Genomic DNA, 19481 nt, shown 5'->3' with positions numbered 1-19481 from the left:
GACTACAAGCACTTGCCACCACACCTGGCCCATGTTTTCTTACACTAGTTTTTAGTTGTTGGCTTTGGAGGATTGTGTATGTCTGCAATTCATGGGGAATTTATCTTGACTTATACTGAGATACAGATCTGGCTTTATTTTTTAAGTTTTTAACTTGATTTTGTTCATTTATATTTTCCTATGAAAATATAAATTTTTTCCACTTAATTTTTCTTTTTATGTGTATTGATATAAAGTGATACAAAACAGACTGTTGCCTTTTAAATATCCAAACTTGTGGTTACTTCTCTCTCTTAATTTCTTTAAAAAAAAAAAAAAATATATATATATATATATATACACACACACACATATATATATATATTTAGTTAGTTAGTTATTGAGATGGAATCTTGCTGTGTCGCCCAGGCTAGAGTGCAGTGGCATGATCTCAGCTCACTGTAACCTCTGCCTCCGAGTTTAAGCAATTCTCCTGCCACAGCCTCCCAGCTGGGATTACAGGTGCCCACCACCACGCTAGGCTCATTTTTGTATTTTTAGTAGAGACGGAGTTTCACCATGTTGCCCAGGCTGGCCTCGAACTTTGACCTCAGGTGATCCACCTGCCTCAGCCTCCCAAAATGCTGGGATTACAGGCGTGAGCCACTACGCCCGGCCTAAGCTTGCTTTCTTAATAAATACACAACCGTATAGTCCAGTTATTTAGAATTAACTAAACTTTTACTGGTTTCATTGCTCACTGCAGACAGCTTCTTGTGTTCCACACCCTATCAATTTTTTGAGTTATTTATTTGAATTTTTTGTTGTTAAATGTCTGGAGTATTTTCTCAAACAAGTTTTAACAGAAATAGCACGAGTATGATTCCTAAACTTTTTCTGTATCTGAAAATGCCCTTCGTTTTCCTTCACATGTGAATGAATTCTGGGTAGAAATTCTTGGGTCGTAGTTCCTCTATCTGTCTGTCTGTCTATCTGTCTATCTATCTATCTAATCTGTATCTATCATCTTTCTAGAGACAGAGTCTCTCTCTGTCACCCAGGCTAAAGTGCGGTGGTGCAATCTTGGCTCGCTGCAACCTCCACCTCCCAGGTTCAAGCGATTCTCATGCCTCAGCCTTCCAAGTAGCTGGGACTACAGGCATGTGCCCCCACACCTGGCTAATTCTTCTATTTTTGGCAGAGATGGGATTTTGCCATTTTAGCCAGGCTGATCTTGAACTCCTGACCTCAAGTGATCTGCCTGCCTTGGCCTCCCAAAGTGCAGGGATTACAGGCGTGAGCCACCACGCCCAGCCCATAGTTACTTTAGAACTCTATAAAAATGTTACTTCTAGCACTGTTTCTTTCATAGATATCTTTCTTCTTCTTCTTCTTCTTTTTTTTTTTTTTTTAAGAAACAGGGTCCTGCTCTGTCTGTCATCTAGTAGGCTGGAGTGCAGTGGTGTGATCCCAGCTCACTGCAGTCTTGAACTCCTGGGCTGAAGCGATGCTCCTGCCTCAGCTTCTTGAGTAGCTGGGACTACAGGTGCACAACACCACGCCTGTCCTTTTTTTTTTCCCCCTGGTGTCTATAAGTTTTTTTGCCTTTTGTAATAATTTGCCTGGAATTCAGGAATCTGAATCTGAGTGCTTTGATCTAAAGATCCGTGTTTTTCTTTGGCTCAGGAGAATGTTTGCCTTCCGTAATTAATTTTAGTGTTGCTTCTCTGCCATCCACTTTATTTTCTCCTTATGGAGTTCCCACTCCAGAGGAGGAGAGTTATAGCAAACCTCACTCTACTCTTTGTGTCTGTCCACTTCCCACTCTTTGTCTTGGTTTTGTGTGGTTTAACAGTCCCGTGCACTGATGGGCTTTTCAGCAGTGTCTTCCCTACTATTTACACGTCCTCTACTGAGTTTTTACTTAACCATGTTTTTCATATCCAGGGTCACTCTGGTTCTCTGATAGTTCATTTCTCATAGCAGTCTATATACAAATCATTGAGGCACTGTCCTCTTGAATCTCACTAGGAGATCAAATCACAATTTTGTAAAAAGCTCTCCCTTCTCCCTCCATTCACTCACTGGGATCATTCGCTTGTCTTGTGCAGCTGGGCTCCTCTCCTTCATGCTGCTGATTCTTTATATATGTCTAATGGATTTTAATTGTCCATTTATGTATTTAAATGCACTCAACGGCATAATTACAATCCTAAGGGGAGTTTTTTCTTAGCATGCTCCCCAGACCCCACCTGAACCAGTGAGTTTAGAATGTCCCAGGGGAGCTCAGCAGTGAGTGCAGTGGTTTAGATCTTGGGCTGCAGAGGCAGACACAGAGATCTGTGTTAACATCTTGGCTCTACCTCTTGCTGGCTCACCATTTCCTAGCTCCCTCCAGCTTCTAAGGTTGTCCCGTGAGAACACACAGAGCAGGACAGGCAGCTCCACGTAAGGAGACACTTTGACAAGCTGGCATAGAGCAGTGCACCATCTGCATCTTAGAAAGCTATGTCACAACACTGAACCCTCTGGCCAAGTTGTCACCCCTTCCTAAGGCCCATGTCCCTGGTGCCCAGAGGGAGCACCTGCCAGCTTTGCAGTCTGGTATCACTCTGTTATCACACTAAAACTATTTAAATATTTGAACATAATTCATATATATGCCTTAAAATGCTAGCAAACTGAATTCAACAGTACATTAGAAAGACCATTCATCATGACCAAGTGGGATTTATCCCTGGGATGCAAGGATGGTTCGACATATGCAAATCAATCAATGTAATACATCATATCAACAGCAAAATTAGTAGAAGAAAAGAAGTAATAAAGATCAGGGTGGAAATAAGTGAAATTGGAATGAAAAATACAATACAAAAGATCAATGAAACATAATTCCTATGCCTGGTCCTTGCCCTCTGCACTCTCCCCTTTCCCACCCTCCACTCTTCCCATCCCCTGATTTCTTCATGCTTCAGAATATCACCTAAATTGTGTATCAGATGGTCACACATTGCAGCTTGAACCCTGCAGTTCTCCCAGGAAAAGGAGGCTCTGCTGTTTATAATTCCCTTTTCTAATTTTCACAAGTGTGTTTGATATGTACTCCTGTACCTACCCCCGAGAAGAGTCAAACTCAGAGAAAAGGCAGACACCAGTGTTCCTGAAGTTGAGAGTTTGAAACAAGCCTGTGGATAATAATTACCCACCTCCCTCTGCCTCTCAGTTAGTGGGTGGGGGGCCAGGGGGTGAGGACGCACCTGGCAGGAGTGCCTTCACCACCACACCTCCTTTCCCCCTCCCCAAAATGCTTTTGAAACACTCAAAAATAAAGTAGCTCCTCCCTCATAAAATAGGTGAGACTCTTGAACTGGGACAGTGAGTCTAGCGGCCACATCAGGGTCAGGGTTCCCTACCAACCTCCCTATCCCTCGGGGCCTTGAACCAGATGGCAGATGACTACAGCCTGCTTTCCCATTAAAATGGTTATTTGAGTCATTGCCAAGTTACTTTTTCTGACCATTATAAATAAGCAAGATTTGAAAGCCCCCTTCCATTTGAGGCTATAGACATCACCTAATAGAAAGTATGGGAATGGGGCCAGATATGGTGACTCACTCCTGTAATCCCAGCACTTTGGGAGGCCGAGGCAGATGGATTATTTGAAGTCAGGAGTTCAAGATCAGCCTGACCAACATGGTGAAACCCTGTCTCTACTAAAAATGCAAAAAAAATGAGCCAGCTGCAGTGGCTCACACCTGTAATCCCAGCACTTTGGGAGGCCGTGGTGGGAGGATCGCCTGAGGTCAGGAGTTCGAGACTAGCCTGGCCAACATGGTGAAACCCTGTCTCTACTAAAAATACAAAAATTAGCTGGCCATGGTGGTGGGTACCTGTAATCCCAGCTACTCAGGAGGCTGAGGCAGGAGAATCGCTTGAACCCGGGAGGCAGAGTTTGCAGTGGGCCAAGATCATGCCATTGCACTCCAGCCTGGGCAACAGAGCTAGTCAGTCTTTAAAAAAAAAAAAAAAAGTATGGGAAGGGAATGGGCATTAGAAAGTACGCTCTGATAAGACACTTTTTTTTTTTTTTGAGATGGAGTCTCTCTCTGTCACCCAGGCTGGAGTGCAGTGGCATGATCTCGGCTCACTGAAACCTCTTGTCTCCCGGGTTCAAGCGATTCTCCCGCCTCAGCCTTCTGAATAGCTGGAATTACAGGTGCCCACCACCATGCCTGGCTAATTTTGTATTTTTACTAGAGATGGGGTTTTGCCATGTTGGCCAGGCTGGTCTTGAACTGCCGACCTCAAATAGTCCGCCCGCCTCAGCCTCCCGAAGTGCTAGGATTACAAGCGTGAGCCACCGTGCCTGGCCTCAAATGCCTTTTGAATGAATGAATGAACAAACCCTCACAACAATACTATAAGAACTAGATATTATTTGAGTCTGTTTGTGGATAAGGCTCAGAAAGGTTAAATAATTTTATCCAACTTGCAGAGGTAGTGGTTCAGAGACTCAGATCTTCTGACTCCAAAAATGAACTTCTATACACAGGGGCTAACGGCAGAGCCTTCGCTGCAAACAAGCTCCTAATTGCAGAGTTCAAGATTTTTTCCCTGTGACAATTTTCCAGCTGTGACTCATGAATAAAAGAGAATTTGTCCTTTTTATCCTTTGACAGCTAATTTTAAAGATCTCTTTCTTACCCTGAGTTCCTAGGAAGTCTAAATTTGATAGTATTTATGTGAGAAGTATTTGAACCCCAAATAGGAGCTACACTGTGGCTTGTCTATTCCCGGCCTCACATGAGTTTTGTAAGGAAATGGTAAGTCATAGTTCAAAGGAATTACTATTTCTGCCATGAGACCTGAAGGAACGATTCTTCAGGCGGGAGGAGGGCTGAAGTGCCCTTTTCCCAGAGTAGAGTTTTGTGCAGAGGAGTTGCATGAATTCTTCCCCAGCTCTTCATGGCCCAGGACACGGACCTGCAGAGAAAGCTCTGGAGCTGATGTTCTTTCCAGGGGGTCCTTAAGAAAGAGGCAGAGCCAAGAGAAACTGCTTCACCCACCTTCCTGCAAAACTTGAGGCTGCCAGGAGACTGCTGATCTCTTAGCGCCCTCTTGTGGGCGTGAGGGACCGCTGCAGCCCCTTTGCAAGTCAAAGCAAGGCTAGCACCACAGCCATGTTAAGTAGAGCTCTGTCGCCGGCTGCGTGGCTGGTAACCTACAGCTCCTCAAGTTGTTCACATCTCTGCCTTCTCGATCCAAGCTCAAAAAGGGCAATGGTTTCATTTTGTCCCTATTGGGTCATAAGGCAACGTTCTAACCTTCAGGAGATTCGGGGGATGGAGGGCATGCCCGTCACTGTGAGATTTGCTCAGGGGTCCTCAAATGAAAGCTGGGCCACCAGACTCCAAGCCTCGGCCACGTCTGACCGCTGTTGGAATCGTCTTCCTGGGGGACTATCTGGCAGGGTGGGCCTGCGGGAATTGGTTCCATGGTGCCCAGAGCTGTTCACCTCCTTTCCTGGAGCAGTGATGTCAGTGTTGACCCAGCCTTATGTAAAGCACAGCTAACGATTCTGCTGACTCAGGTCAGCGTTCTGCCTGTAAGAGTATGTCAGACCAGGCGCGGTGGCTCACGCCTGTAACCTTAGCACTTTGGGAGGCCGAGGCAGGTGGATCACTTGAGGTCAGGAGTTCAAGACCAGCCTGACCAACATGGTGAAACCCTGTCTCTACTAAAAATACAAAATGATCTGAGCTTGGCATATGCCTGTAATCCCAGCTACTTGGGAGGATGAGGGAGGAGAATCACTTGAACCTGGGAGGTGAAGGATGAAGTGAGCTGAGATCACGCCACTGCACTCCAGCCTAGTCTACAAGAGTGAAATGCTATCTCAAAAAAAAAAAAAAAAAAAAAATCAAATCAGACAGTTTCCTCTCATAGGACTCTTGTGAGGATTAAAAGAGTTTATGAATGGACACAAAATATCTATGTTAGTATCTAGTACACAGTACTTATTCAGTAAAAAGCAGCTACTTGGCGGGGTGCAGTGGCTCACGCTTATAATCCTGTCATTTTGGGAGGCTGAGGTGGGTGGATCACCTGAGGTCAGGAGTATGAGACCAGCCTGGCCAACATGGTGAAACCCCATCTCTACTAAAAATACAAAAAAATTGGGGCCGGGCGCGGTGGCTCAAGCCTGTAATCCCAGCACTTTGGGAGGCTGAAATGGGTGGATCACGAGGTCAGGAGATCGAGACCATCCTGGCTAACACAGTGAAACCCCATCTCTACTAAAAAAAAAAAAAAATACAAAACACTAGCCGGGCGTGGTGGCGGGCACCTGTAGTCCCAGCTACTCAGGAGGCTGAGGCAGGAGAATGGCGTAAACCCGGGAGGCAGAGCTTGCAGTGAGCTGAGATCTGGCCACTGCACTCCAGCCTGGACCACAAAGCGAGGCTCTGTCTCAAAAAAAAAAAAAAAAATGTAAAAAATTAACCAGGCATGGTGGCAGGCACCTGTGATCCCAGCTACTCGGGAGGCTGAGGCAGGAGAATCACTTGAACCAGGGAGGTGGAAGATGCAGTGAGCCAAGATCATGCCACTTCATTCCAACCTGGGCAAAAGAGTGAAATGCCTTCTCAAAAATAAATAAATAAAAGCAGCTAGTTTCTAAATTTCTGTTTTCTTAATAGCTCTACTTTTTTTCTGTCCATATCTGCTCTCCTGTTCCCTGCTTCTCTCTCTCCACATTCATTTTCTTTCTCTCCTCTCTCAGTCTGTTTTCTTATGGAGACAGGGCGTTGCTCTGTCACCCAGGCACAGCACCAGTGCAGTGGTGCAATCATAGCTCACTGCAGCCTCAAATTTCCAGGCTCAAGTGATCTTCCCACCTTGGTGTCCTGAGTAGCTATGACCAGAGTGCGCCCTACCACACACAGCTAATTTTTTATTTTTTATTTTTTTTATTTTTATTTTATTTTTTTTTTTTTGAGACGGAGTCTCGCTCTGTCGCCCAGGCTGGAGTGCAGTGGCCGGATCTCAGCTCACTGCAAGCTCCGCCTTCCGGGTTCACGCCATTCTCCTGCCTCAGCCTCCCGAGTAGCTGGGACTACAGGCGCCCGCCACCTCGCCCGGCTAGTTTTTTGTATTTTTTTAGTAGAGACGGGGTTTCACCGTGTTAGCCAGGATGGTCTCGATCTCCCGACCTCGTGATCCGCCCGTCTCGGCCTCCCAAAGTGCTGGGATTACAGGCTTGAGCCACCGCGCCCAGCCTATTTTTGTTTTTTATAGAGATGGGTCTCTCTATGTTACCCAGGCTAGTCTCAAATTCCTGGACACAAGTGATCCTCCCATTTCAGATTCCCAAAGCTCAGTCTCCTTTTACATTTCTCCCTTCTCAGGATTCTTTCCATTCCTTCTAGAATTCTCTGATGGAGCTGACTGATCTGTCTCCCCAGGAACACATTTGCTTGTTGTGAATAGCTCTTGGGTATTGTCCAGCACACTCTGTTCTTTTTCGTCTACGACTCATCATTCCCCAGAAAGTGGAAGGCCCTGGCCCCGTCTCTCCACCCGAGGGCAGGTTCAAAGAGTGTGTGGGTGCAAGTGTCAGTGGGTGTATGTGTGTATGTGTGAGTGCCTTCACACCGCTGGTATGTTCCTAGGAAGCCTCAAACATGACTCAGTTTAGAAATGATGAGTATTTAGCCCAGGAGCCACTGCAACCAGGGGACATCTTGCCAAGCATTCAGTGGTCTCAGTGGGAAAGGTGGAGCAGAGATCTGAGACACAGAGGGACAGGTGTGTAGACACGACAGTGGAGCCAGCTGATGCCACAGAGAGCCTGTGTCGCACGTGGGAAATCTTGCCTCCTTGAGGACACTGATGGTCCCTGAGGGCACCCGCCCACTGACTCTTTCTCTCATGCTGCAGACCCACTCCGGATACTTTTCCAGCCTGTACCCCCATCACCAGTTTGGCCCGTTCCCGCATCATCACTCCGTAAGTGCCCCTCAGTTCAGCCGCATCTGCCACTTTTCCTTCTCCTGGGGCTGGGCCCACATGGCCCTTGATGACCAGTGAATGTTCATAGTGCAGGTCCTGTCTCCTGTGGTTCTGGGTCGTCCTGGGAGTGACACACCTCAAAGCATGAGCACGCCAAACTCCCCAGCACCCGAGTGTCCTTGAGGTTTTTCAGAGGCCTGTGCCGTTCCTGTTGCACAGTCCTGTGGATGCTCGCACACCTCACAGGTCGCAGGAGCTGCTGCAGATGGGCAAGCAGGCCAGATGAGGAGGTGCTGTTGGCACTGAAAAGCAGAGTTTCCAAAGATCTTTGAACAAAGTCTAGCAAATGAGGTGAACGTCATTTGCACAGACCCCATTTGCAAGGAACCCTGGCAGCCTTGCCCAAGAGCCTCTGCCTTTTGTCACAGGGTCCCAGGAGGGATGGTTCACCCCATTTTCCTGGGCAGTCACCATGCAGCCAGGTCAGGGCAGGTTTAGTTGTGAAAATGCTTCTCTGGATACCAGGTGGGTTGGGCAGCTTTCCATTCCCTTCATCAGAATGCCTTGGGGCCGTCTGCAGGCCAGGTATGTTTAATAGCTGTTTTCATTTGTTGGATGAAGACACAGGAGAGATACAGATCACATTTGTATAAGACAGAAAACCTGTGAACAGACAGCTTTTGGAATCCAACAAATTGAGATGCTCAAGAGGAGAATGCCCTTGACTGTCACGAGTGCTGCCTGTGCTCGGGTCCCTTCCTCAGGCTTCACACCTGCAGAGCCGCAGGCCGCAGAAAGATCCCGTGCACCATTTTGGCCATTTCCTTGGGTGGCGGGGCCTTCCCACCCTGGGGTTCATGGTAAGGCGCTTGGCACCTGTGGAGTGCCTGGAGGAGAGAGCCCAGTTGGAATGATGTCTTCTGTCTTGTCTTTTTTGCCCTCCCAGTATCCAGAGCAGGAGGTTGTGAATCTCTTCATCCCAACCCAGGCTGTGGGTGCCATCATCGGGAAGAAGGGGGCACACATCAAACAACTGGCGAGATTCGCCGGAGCCTCCATCAAGGTGAGGCTGCTCCCGATGGCCCTTGTGGCCCTTTCTCACCTCCCCTCACCCCACGTCCCTTGTGCCCTCTCAGTCCCAGGCAGTGCCACACCATGCAGAGACAGAATCCCACAGGGATCTAGAACATTTGCCCCAGGACTATCCCTGTCCGCTCTCATCTTTCCTTTTCTTATTCCTTTACTCTTCAACTAACCACTGAATTAGAAAAAAATGTTAGTAGCCAACAACCCAATCCAGTCCTTTTTGTTTTATCATTGTTGTCCTCAAGAAGATAAAGAAAGGATGAGGATTTTCCCAAACTAATGGAAGGGACTGCAGTGAAGTGATAACTTAGCAGGTATCAGTGTACGGTGCTTTAATGAGTCTCCACTTCACAGGCCCTGAACTATGTGAAAATAATATGAATAAAAACTCTTTAAAAGCAATGATAAAATCATAAACAAAAGCTGAGGATCTAACTGAATAAGCAGCCCAGCCTGAGCAGAGCAGCTCAGGAAGGAAGGTCCTTGACTTATGGAAAGGCTGCAAATGCAGACGTGGCTGCATCTCCAGGCCCACATCCTGCCTCCTTGAGCACAGTGTGGAGAATCATCAGAGAAGCTGAAAGGGGAGGATTATTTGCCCCTGGTCCTGCTCCAAGACCAGCTATCAGCTCTGACTCACGGGCAGAATGCTGAGCACGTCCCAAGCCTCACGAAACATTTTCGGAAACAGAGTTTTTGTTGTTATGCAAAATAATTTGCTACCATGGGACAACCCAGAATTCCAAATGAGAAGTCTCATGACTTGGAGAGAAAGAATGCTTACACTTTCTCCTCAGGAAGAGCTGGAATTTCTCCCACAGCAAGTGTGCTAGAGAAAAAACAAAAAATATTCTGAGTAGTACAGAACAAGGGTTGCACTGAGACCATCAGAGAATTTCATTTTGGTGAATCATTTTCCCTCTCAGGCCTCATTTATCTCATCTGCAGAGTGGACAGACAGGATGAGAGCCCTGAGGTGTGGGGGCCCTTGTGCCCAGCAGGCCTGCTGCAGGTGAGATGCCAGCCTAGGCAGATAGGCAGGTGCTGGCCTGACCCCTGAGGGTAGGCGGAGTAAAGTGTGGAACACGCCCTCAGCTGGCTGCAGCCCTTGGGCCTTACCCAGCTTTCAGTCCTGCAATCTGAGATGCCGGCAGGAGAAGGGACCATTTCAACTAAAAGGGACTTGAGGGACCATCTCATCAAATCCCCCTCTTGTTCAGCAGAGAAAAGTGAGGCTCAGATCGTGCTGGGACGTGGGCAAGGCACACATGTGGCAGGGCTGGCTCTGAGATAGAAATTCTGCTGACTTCTGGGATATCCAGTACCTCCTGGGGCTCACCACCACAGGACCTCTTCATTTACTATTGCCCATGAGGAACTGGGGCCTAGGGAGTTTTCACTAACTTGTCCAAAGCCACAAAGCTGAAGAATATGAGAGCCAAGATTTGCCCAGGTTATTCTGTTTCTGGTCCAGTGTGTTTTTCCACCATAGCAACCTAACTGCGATACCAGAGTAATTCCCAGCAGGGCCTCTAGGAAAATAAGAGGGAGATCAGTCCCATGGGCTGCATCCCACAGTCCCAGGTCCCAGCAAGGTCGAGTGGTGATGCGTCACTGTGCTCCTGGCCTCTGTGATGGGCAAAGACAGCGGTGTTGGATCAGGAGGACAGAATGGGCTCTACAGCTTAGGAAGGTCCAGATAGTGTTTTTTATGCTGGGCTAACAGTCTTCTCCAGCAACCTTCTTCTTCCCCAGCTCCTGCCTCTCTCCATAGCATAAACCAGGGAGGCCAAGTATTTGCAAAGGAAATTTCCAAATTTTTAAAATCAATCAGCCGGGCATGGTGACTTATGCCTGTAATCCCAGCACTTTGGGAGGCTGAGGCGGGTGGATCACCTGAGGTCAGGAGTTGGAGACCAACCTGGGCAATGTGGTGAAACCCCATCTCTATAAAAATACAAAAATTAGCCATGCGTGATAGCGGGTGCCTGTAATCCCAGCTACTCGGGAGACTGAGGCAGGAGAATCACTTGAACCTGGGAGGTGGAGGTTCCAGTGAGCTGAGATCATGCCATTGCACTCCAGCCTTGGTGACAGAGCAAGACTGTCTCATGAAAATAAAAATTTAAAAATCTGTTTTTTGCTAGATTCCCTTTGTCTCAACAGGTCCCTGAAAACATCTGTCTCTAAAGCAAGATGGATGATCTCACTACCCTAGTTTCTACTGGGCCAGTCTTTGGGGGCCACAGTGAGGGACACATTTGATGCTGCTGGGCGGGGAGAGAGCCTTACACTCATCCATGGGAGCAGAGTGCCCAGAGGAGGTGGACAGAGCTAAGATCTGGGTGATGCACTCCAAGAGATGCTTTGGTTGCAGGTGAGAGCTGAGCTCACATCACCTGCCTTTCCTGTAGAACAGGCTTCCAAATGCTGCACAAAATTAATTCAGCCAGTGACATCTAATTCCAGATCCTTGCTCCAGCCCTGCTTACCCTGGGATCTTGGCAGTTATCTCTGCGCCCCATTTACTTCAGTCATAAGATGGGGTCCTCATTCCTGCCCCTTCAGAGGGAGCGTGCCCATAGACTGACATTCCAAAACTGCAGAAGTGCACAAGTGCACAAGTAGCACAAGCAGAAGTGCATAAGTAGCCCTCCAACTTCTGGTCTAGGCTGGAGAATCTGAGCAAAGCAGCCACAAGTCACTAGGAAGTGGACGGTGATGACAGAACTGATTTGGTCAGTGTGAATCATGAATCAGCCATTCACCCTTCTTGGTTTGGGTGGTGGTAGGAGCTGGGAACCACACAGCCATGATCCACTCTGTCTTATTTACTCTGAGGTAAGGACCAGGTTTAATGCCAGGTATAGATCTCAAAGTAGAGTCAAGGGATCCTGCCGGAAGTCTCAATGGCCAGGCTTTGTGTGATCTACCAGAGGGTGTCAGACCCCTCGACACACTCAGATCTGTATTTTTTGGCTGAGGCCCTGCCAAGAAATGGCTGCCCACAGCAAAGGAAGTCCCTCAAGAAGCTCAGCTGTTGGTCACCCGAGTCTCACGTTTATCTTCATGCCACCAAGGAGTCAAGGCCAGAGAACTCTTTGCAGATCCCATGAAGGGGTCCCTGCTTCCAGAGTGGGACGGGTCTGAGCATGTCTTGGCTGTGTACTCACAATAAAGCTGGAGCAGCTGCCCTGGACCCTGAGGCCCATGGATGGATCTGGCTTATAGGACACACTGAGAGGAAACAAAATTGAACCCTCTGGCGCTGGAGGTCTTCCTGGAGGAGCCCAAGTGACACAGTGGTCCAGAGGTGATCTGTGCACAAATGCAGCACCGAGAGTGAATCCCGTTTCACTCAACAGATCTTTCTCGAGACCTAGTCTCAGGAATGGCACCTCCCTTGAACCGCTACTTGGGTTTTGCCTGAGAACATGATGACCCTGTCATTGACCATGTTTCTTGTTTCGTATTTGATCTTAGCGTAGAACTGCATCTGCGGCCAACCTGGGGCAGGTGTGGAGGACCTTAGGAGATGTGTGTTCTGACCTCAGTCTGGGCTCATCCTTACGTTCCTAAATGCCTGGTGTGCACTCATTTTCCTTTTTTTTTTTTTTTTTTTAAAGATGGAGTCTCTGTCACCCAGGCTGGAGTGCAGTGGTTTGATCTCGGCTCATTGCAACCTCCACCTCCTGGGTTCAAGTGATTCTCCTGCCTCAGCCTCTCAAGTAGCTGGGAATACAGGTGTTTGCCACCACACCTGGCTAATTTTTGTATTTTTAGTAGAGACGGGGTTTCACCATGTTGGCCAGGCTGGTCTCGAACTCCTGACCCCAGGTGATCTGTCCGTCTCCGCCTCCCATAGTGCGGGGATTACAGGTGTGAGCAACTGTACGCCTGGCCTCATTTTACTTTGAATGACGAAATGTGTGGCTTTTGCTACAATGTGTTAATAAGTTTTGATTTTGTATTTATTTTTAGCTAAAGTTTTTTGGAATAAAACAGGCTATGCAGAAACAAATATGTAACAAGGATCTCTCTAACAAAAATGCCTGTTCAGCCCAGGGTTTGAGTAGTGTGGCAAGAGAACCTGAACTCACAGAAACTAAGAGAAGGAGGCTGGGCGCAGTGGCTCACACCTGTAATCCCAGCCCTTTGGAAGGCCCAGGTGGGCGGATCACTTGAGGTCACTTGAGCTCTTCTTTGGAGGACTTTGAGACCAGCCTGGCCAACATGGCGAAACCCCATCTCTACTAAAAATACAAAAATTAGCTGGGTGTGGTGGCGGATACCTGTAGTCCCAGCTACTTGGGAGGCTGAGGCAGGAGACTCACTTGAACCTGGGAGGTGGAGGTTGTAGTGAGCTGAGATCACGCCACTGCACTCCAGCCTGGGCGGTAGAGTGAGACTCAGTTTCAAAAAAAAAAAGGAGATTTGGAGCTTGCCGGGCCCAACCCCCATGTTTCACAGATGAGGGAATGGAGGCACAGCAAGGGGAGGGATTTGCAGGATTTGCAGAACCAAGACTGGAACCAACGTGCCCCCATTTCTGCTCTGCTGCTGTTTTACTTATGACCCATTTGCCGTGGAGGAAGCAGTCCTGACCACACATACGCTAACTCAATTGTCACTTGCAGCTGACTACCCCCGCGAGCTGAGAATTAGAACCAGAGATACCTTTGCTGCAAGCTCGACTCCAATTTAACACCTTGGTGGACCTGCCCTTCCTTCCCTTTGGGCCCTAGGTGGGTTGGCAGAGCCTATACGTCCCTCTTCCTAGAGCTTTTGACTCCCTGGTTATTTCCTAAAACTTGACTCTGTGAGAGGAGGCCCGTCACAGTTGGTGCTCGGGGCAGGGACAGGCAGTAACTACGGGCCTGTGTCTGACTCTCCCTGGGTGGCCAAAAACCCAAATTTGATACTGGGCATTACAGTCATGACTTCCTAAGACCAGGGTGGAGGCAGCATGGCATCAGACAGAGCCAGGGGTAACGGCAGAAGCAAGACCCAATTTCTCCTGTCGGTGTGCTTGCCGTCCACTTAGACTTGAAAGAGGGGCTAGGGAATGCAGCCGAGCGTCAGCGTTTTCCTCTCCTGTGAACCACAGATCGCCCCTGCAGAAGGCCCAGACGTCAGCGAAAGGATGGTCATCATCACCGGGCCGCCAGAAGCCCAGTTCAAGGTTAGTGCCAAGGGCCACCTCAGCCCTGCAGGCTCTGGGCACAGAGCAGCCACCTCAAAGGCACATTCAAGGCTCTTCTTTGGAGGCCCAGCCTCCATTTTCCTCCCTGCTACTGCCCACTGGGCTCAGGCTCACCCTGTCGTCCCCACCTCCATCCTGGCTGTTCCTTCTGCACGTTTGCCCTCTGCTGGGAAGCCCTCTTCCCCTTCCCTCCTGTGGAAAAGTCGATCATCTGTCGGTGCCCAGTTCGAGTGGTACCTCCTCTGGCACCTCTCATCTCTTAGCCCTGGTTCTGAGGATGGATGTCTCCGGCTCATTTAGTCATTTCTACCCTTCAAGCCACAGAGGACTAACCAGGTGTAAGGGGAAATAGCATGGTTTGTTGGAAGTTCTTTGGTGAGGTGTGTTTTACTTTGTTTTGTTTTTACCTTTTTTTCTTCCCTAGGAAAATTATAACTTGAGCTTTCTAAAAGTGAGAAACATGTATTTATTTATAAAAGTACAATCCTTATCATTAAAGATATTTAAACTTTAGCTGAGCAGAGGAAATTCACACATGTGGAATTGCTCAAAAGCAATAGCCTCGGCCAGGGGCAGCAGGTGGTGGCATCCTCCTGTAGTTCCAGCTACTCGGGAAGCAGAGGCAGGAGGATCCCTTGAGCCCAGGAGTTTGAGAACAGCCTGGGCAATATAGCAAGACCTCATCTCTAATGAAAAGAAAAAGATAACAAAAACCAGTAATGCTTCAACTCAATATTGGACAACATGTGGAATATCCATTTCACAGAATGTTATTCAGCCATAGAAAGGAATGAAGTACTGATGCATGGTGCAACATGGGTGACCATCTCACGAAGTAAAAGAAATCAGACAGCAAAAGCCCTATATAAGCCAGGTATGGAGGCTCATTCCTGTAATCCCAACACTTGAGGAGGCCAAGGCAGGAGGACTACTTGAGCCCAGGAGTTTGAGGCCAGCCTGGGCAACACAGCGAGACCCCCATCTCTACAAAAAAAATTTTAAAGTAGGTGGGTGTGGTAGCATATACCTGTAGTCCCAGCCTACTTGGGAGGCTGAGGCAGGAGGATCACTTGAACTCAGAAGGTCAAGGCTGCAGTGAGCTGTGATCATGCCATTGCACTCTAGCCTGGGTGACAGAGCAATTCTGTCTCAAAATAAATAAAGGCCATGTATGAAATTATTTCATTTATATGAAATGTCCAGAATAGGTCAGTCCATAGAGACAGAAAGTAGATTGGCAGTTGCCAGAGAATAGGAGGAGTTGGAACTAACTGCTAATAGGTATGAGGTTTTTATCTTGGGGAATGGTATGGAAATGTTTTGAGTAGATAATGGTAGTGATTGCACAACATACCACTGAAATGGATACTTTATTTTGTTTTTTAGTTTTTATTTTTTGAGACGGAGTCTCCCTGTGTCACCCAGGCTGGAGTGCAGTGGTGGCATCTCGACTCACTGCAACCTCCATCTCTCGGGTTCAAGTGATTATCGTGCCTCAGCCTCCCAAGTAGCTGGAATTACAAGCGCATGCCCACACACCTGGTTAATTTTTGTATTTTTAGTAGAGATGGGTTTTCACCATGATGACCAGGCTAGTCTTGAACTCCTGGCCTCAAGCAGTCTGCCCACCTCGGCCTCCCAAAGTGCTGGGATTAGAGGTGTGAGCCACCATGCCTGGACTGAAGTGTATACTTTAAAATGGTGACTTTCAGATTATGTAAGTTATATCTCAGTATTTTAAGTAAAGAAAAAAAAAAAGAACGTTGTAAGCTGTGGTTCTTTTTCATTAAAAAAAAAATAAAAAGAAAATAGGTTCTTGGCTCCTCTACCTTTGGAGTTAGACATCAAAAAGAAAGATCATGTTGAATGTAGTGACACACCTGTAATCCCAGCATTTTGGGAGGCCAAGGTGGGAGGATCACTTGAGGCCATGAGTTCAAGACCAACCTGGGCAACATAGTGAGACCTCATCTCTAAAAGAAAATGAAAACATGAACTGTGATCATGCCACTGTACTCCAGCCTGGGCACAGAGCAAGACCCTGTTCTCCATCAAAAAATTTTTTAATTTAAAAAAAGCAACATCAGGCTCCTCAAATCCCATTACCATCACCATCACCTCCATCCTTTACTAACCAGGGCTATGACCCTGTGGTGATGGGAGTTAAGAATCCCCTGAACAAATTCAGTCAATCAAGCAAACATTTATAGGTGATAATATGGAAATAAGACAGAGTTCCATCCCCTCACCCATCCCCTTAGCCCTGACACACAGAAAGCTTCCTAGAGGAGGCAGTCTTCTGCAGACCACTAAAACATGAATGCCCATGCACATTTTTCAAAGTGCAGCCATCGGACGTGGCGGGAGCAGCGCCCCCCGGGTCTGTGAGAGAGCAGAGGCTGGGGCGCACAGCTTCCTGTGTGTCCCAGGGAGTGTGGGAATGGGACTGACCCGTAGTCTGGGCTCTCCAGTGCCCTTGGCAGCACTGAGGAAGTGGCCTGCTGCTGGCTGACTGAGAGTCATTAGTCATGTCTTGCTCTCTCAGGCCCAGGGACGGATCTTTGGGAAACTGAAAGAGGAAAACTTCTTTAACCCCAAAGAAGAAGTGAAGCTGGAAGCCCATATCAGAGTGCCCTCTTCCACAGCTGGCCGGGTGATTGGCAAAGGTGGCAAGACCGTAAGTGTGCTCCGCTTCATCACCTGGGCCGGATTCCCCGCTCTGGCCTTGCCCGAGTTCCCTCAGTCTCCCATTTGGTGCCTTCTTTCCCAATGTAGTCAGGGTCTTTGGCAGACAAACTCAGGCTCTCCTGGCATCTGAGCCCTTTGAGGCATGAGGATCCCAAGAACAAAAGTGTCATCAGCTTCACTCCACAACTTAGGGCCCCCAGTCCATGGTGCTATAAGCCCAGCACCAAAAACACCACGTTCCTGTGCCCAGTAATACCCATCTTGGCTCCAGGGTAAATGAAGGTCTCCACTCCCCGAAAACAGAAAGGCTGTCTTCTGTCCCCTTCTTTATACTCACACGTAGCAGCCATTAAATAGGAAAGGGGGGAGTCCCACCGAGAGAGATGCTAACCCGCTTGGCAGACCACCCCTTCCCTGGATTTCACTCAGGCCTGTGCCCTGCACTCTCTCCTGACTCTCAGCCCTCCTGACAGATGCCCCCAGTCCCTAACTCTCCCTCCACAGGCTCCAGCTTCTGGCTGTTTCCCAAACATGGCTGTAGGGGAGCTAGTTTAGCAGTAGGATGGTGGGCAAGGAGGAAATCGTTTTTTAAAAGATCATCTACATTTTCTACCAGAAGGTGGCAGTAACAAATGCAGTGTAGTTTGAAAAGTGCCAGAGCATTAACTCTGAAGCTTGTGGGAATGAGCAGGTGGTCTGTAGACCCAGGTATGTTCTGGAATGTGACTTACCTGGGTGGGGAGATGAACACTGGGAAGTTCCAGTAGAACCTAGTGCAGGCTGCCTGGCAAAGTAGCAGTGTTGGGTGGCAGGAACTTGCAGGGGGCTCTTGAGTCCTGTGTATGTACGTATATATATGTATATGTGTGTGATTTGCTGTTTTTGTAAAGCTTTTTTTTTTTTTTTTTTTGAGACAGAGTTTCGCTCTTGTCACCCAGGCTGGAGTGCAGTGCCGCCATCTCTGCTCACTGCAACCTCCACCTCCCCGGTTCAAGTGATTCTCCTGCCTCGGCCTCCCCAGTAGCTGGGACTGCAGGCACTCGCCACCACGCCCAGCTAATGTTTTATATTTTTAGTATAGATGGGGTTTCACCATTTTGGTCAGGTCAGGTTGGTCTCAAACTCCTGACCTCAGGTGATCCCCCCACCTCAGCCTCCCAAAGTGCTGGGATTACAGGCATGAGCCACTGCACCCAGCTGTAAAGCTCTTTACATAGAAACTCTTAAAAGGAATTCAAAACCAAGTTCTAGATATAATGAGTCAGCTTTATACGAAAGAATGAAGCAGTGTGGAATCAGAAGATTCCCTGTCTCCAGAATGCAGTCGGCCTTCCAGGGCACACACTGCGCTTTAGGTGGAGCTGGAATGTAGGAGGCAAAAGAAAGACGGATCAGCAGGGAGTAGAATCCCGAGCCCCTGGGTGTCCTGTTTGGCTATTTCAGAACCAGTCACTGAATTCTCTGCATCCTCTAGACTGTCAGGTTTCCCCTAAAGCACATGCTGAACCATCCTGTGAGCTCGGCATCAGGCCAGAGGGCCAGAGGATGGGGTCCAAGCCCTCGGGAAGTGTGCAGTCCTGATGGGAAGCAAGCCCAGTGAGGCAGCGGGGAGGAGAAACAATGCAGGCAATGGTTGGAGACACAAGAGGCTCAGCATGGGCTGGAGGCTTCGTGGAGGTGGGCCTGGGGTGGGATCCAGTGGCTGGGAGAGAGGACAACAATCCAAGGGTAGGAACACATGAGCAAGACTGTGTTCACAGGAGGAGTGAAAACGAGGAGGAGGGAACAGCAGGGCTGATTTGCAGGGACAGTTAACCAAGTGGAGGTTTGGGCTCGTGGTCAGCACCCAGGAGAGCATGTCCAGGAGTAATGATCTTACGGGGTAGGGATGGGGAGTGGGGGTTATGGGAAAGCCTGGGGTCTCTGTGAGCATGGGCAGGCCTGCACTGATGGGAACTCCAGAAGAAGAGAACTTTGTCTCAGAAGCAGCCCCAGGAGTCCGTGGCTGGACTCCCTCTCCCTGTCACTGAGCCTGGCAGGGCCCAACCAACATGGCCCCATGTGCCCAGGGGCAGAGGAGCCCCCAGGGGTGTCCTCCTTCCCCTACTCCACCTCTTCCACTCCGTCCTGAGCCCACCATGCTGACGGGCAGGGAACCTATCCAACCCATTGCCTTTTCTCCCTTCACAGGTGAATGAACTGCAGAACTTAACCAGTGCGGAAGTCATCGTGCCTCGTGACCAAACGCCAGATGAAAATGAGGAAGTGATCGTCAGAATTATCGGGCACTTCTTTGCTAGCCAGGTACCGTGCTGTGAGGGCCCCGTCTCTCCTGCAAGTCTCTTTTCAGTTCTCTGCTAAGCTACTCATGGCCTGTCAGGTGGCCACAGCCCTGAGCACCAATCCCTGCCAAGATGGAACCTCTCCCTGGTTCTTCCTGGCTCTTCAGGGATGGCCCCCAGGGCAGGGATGTTGTTTCACACTTCTCTCCACTGTCATCCCCAAGGTATGTATG

General features: G+C 48.6%; 1 protein-coding gene and 1 long non-coding RNA gene across 19 annotated transcripts in view; one reads left to right on the top strand and one right to left on the bottom strand.

The window, feature by feature from the left end:
- Positions 1-19481, top strand: part of IGF2BP2 (insulin like growth factor 2 mRNA binding protein 2) — a 190571-nt gene that overhangs the window by 168003 nt on the left and 3087 nt on the right. For 14 of the 18 annotated variants that reach the window (XR_013413747.1, XM_001095005.4, XM_001095336.4 and 11 more), the window contains 5 exons: positions 7918-7986; positions 8936-9052; positions 14183-14257; positions 16824-16955; positions 19157-19270. Coding sequence is in view for 17 of the 18 variants with exons in the window: in XM_001095005.4 (XP_001095005.1) it covers positions 7918-7986; positions 8936-9052; positions 14183-14257; positions 16824-16955; positions 19157-19270 (507 nt within the window). In the remaining variant the exon portion in view is untranslated. The remainder of the gene's footprint in view (positions 1-7917; positions 7987-8935; positions 9053-14182; positions 14258-16823; positions 16956-19156; positions 19271-19481) is intronic. The other 4 variants (XM_077991990.1, XM_077991991.1, XM_077992002.1 and 1 more) reach the window with 2 other exon arrangements.
- Positions 3081-6301, bottom strand: LOC144339085 (uncharacterized). Its single transcript, XR_013413750.1, has 2 exons — positions 5718-6301; positions 3081-3692 (listed from the first exon to the last, which is right to left on the bottom strand). It is a non-coding gene; the product is annotated as an uncharacterized LOC144339085 (long non-coding RNA).

The sequence above is a fragment of the Macaca mulatta genome, chromosome 2 (genome assembly GCF_049350105.2).
Source record: "Macaca mulatta isolate MMU2019108-1 chromosome 2, T2T-MMU8v2.0, whole genome shotgun sequence".
NCBI lineage: Eukaryota > Metazoa > Chordata > Mammalia > Primates > Cercopithecidae > Macaca > Macaca mulatta.
Note: the sequence above shows the minus strand (reverse complement) of the source record. Positions and strands in the feature narration are given on the sequence as shown.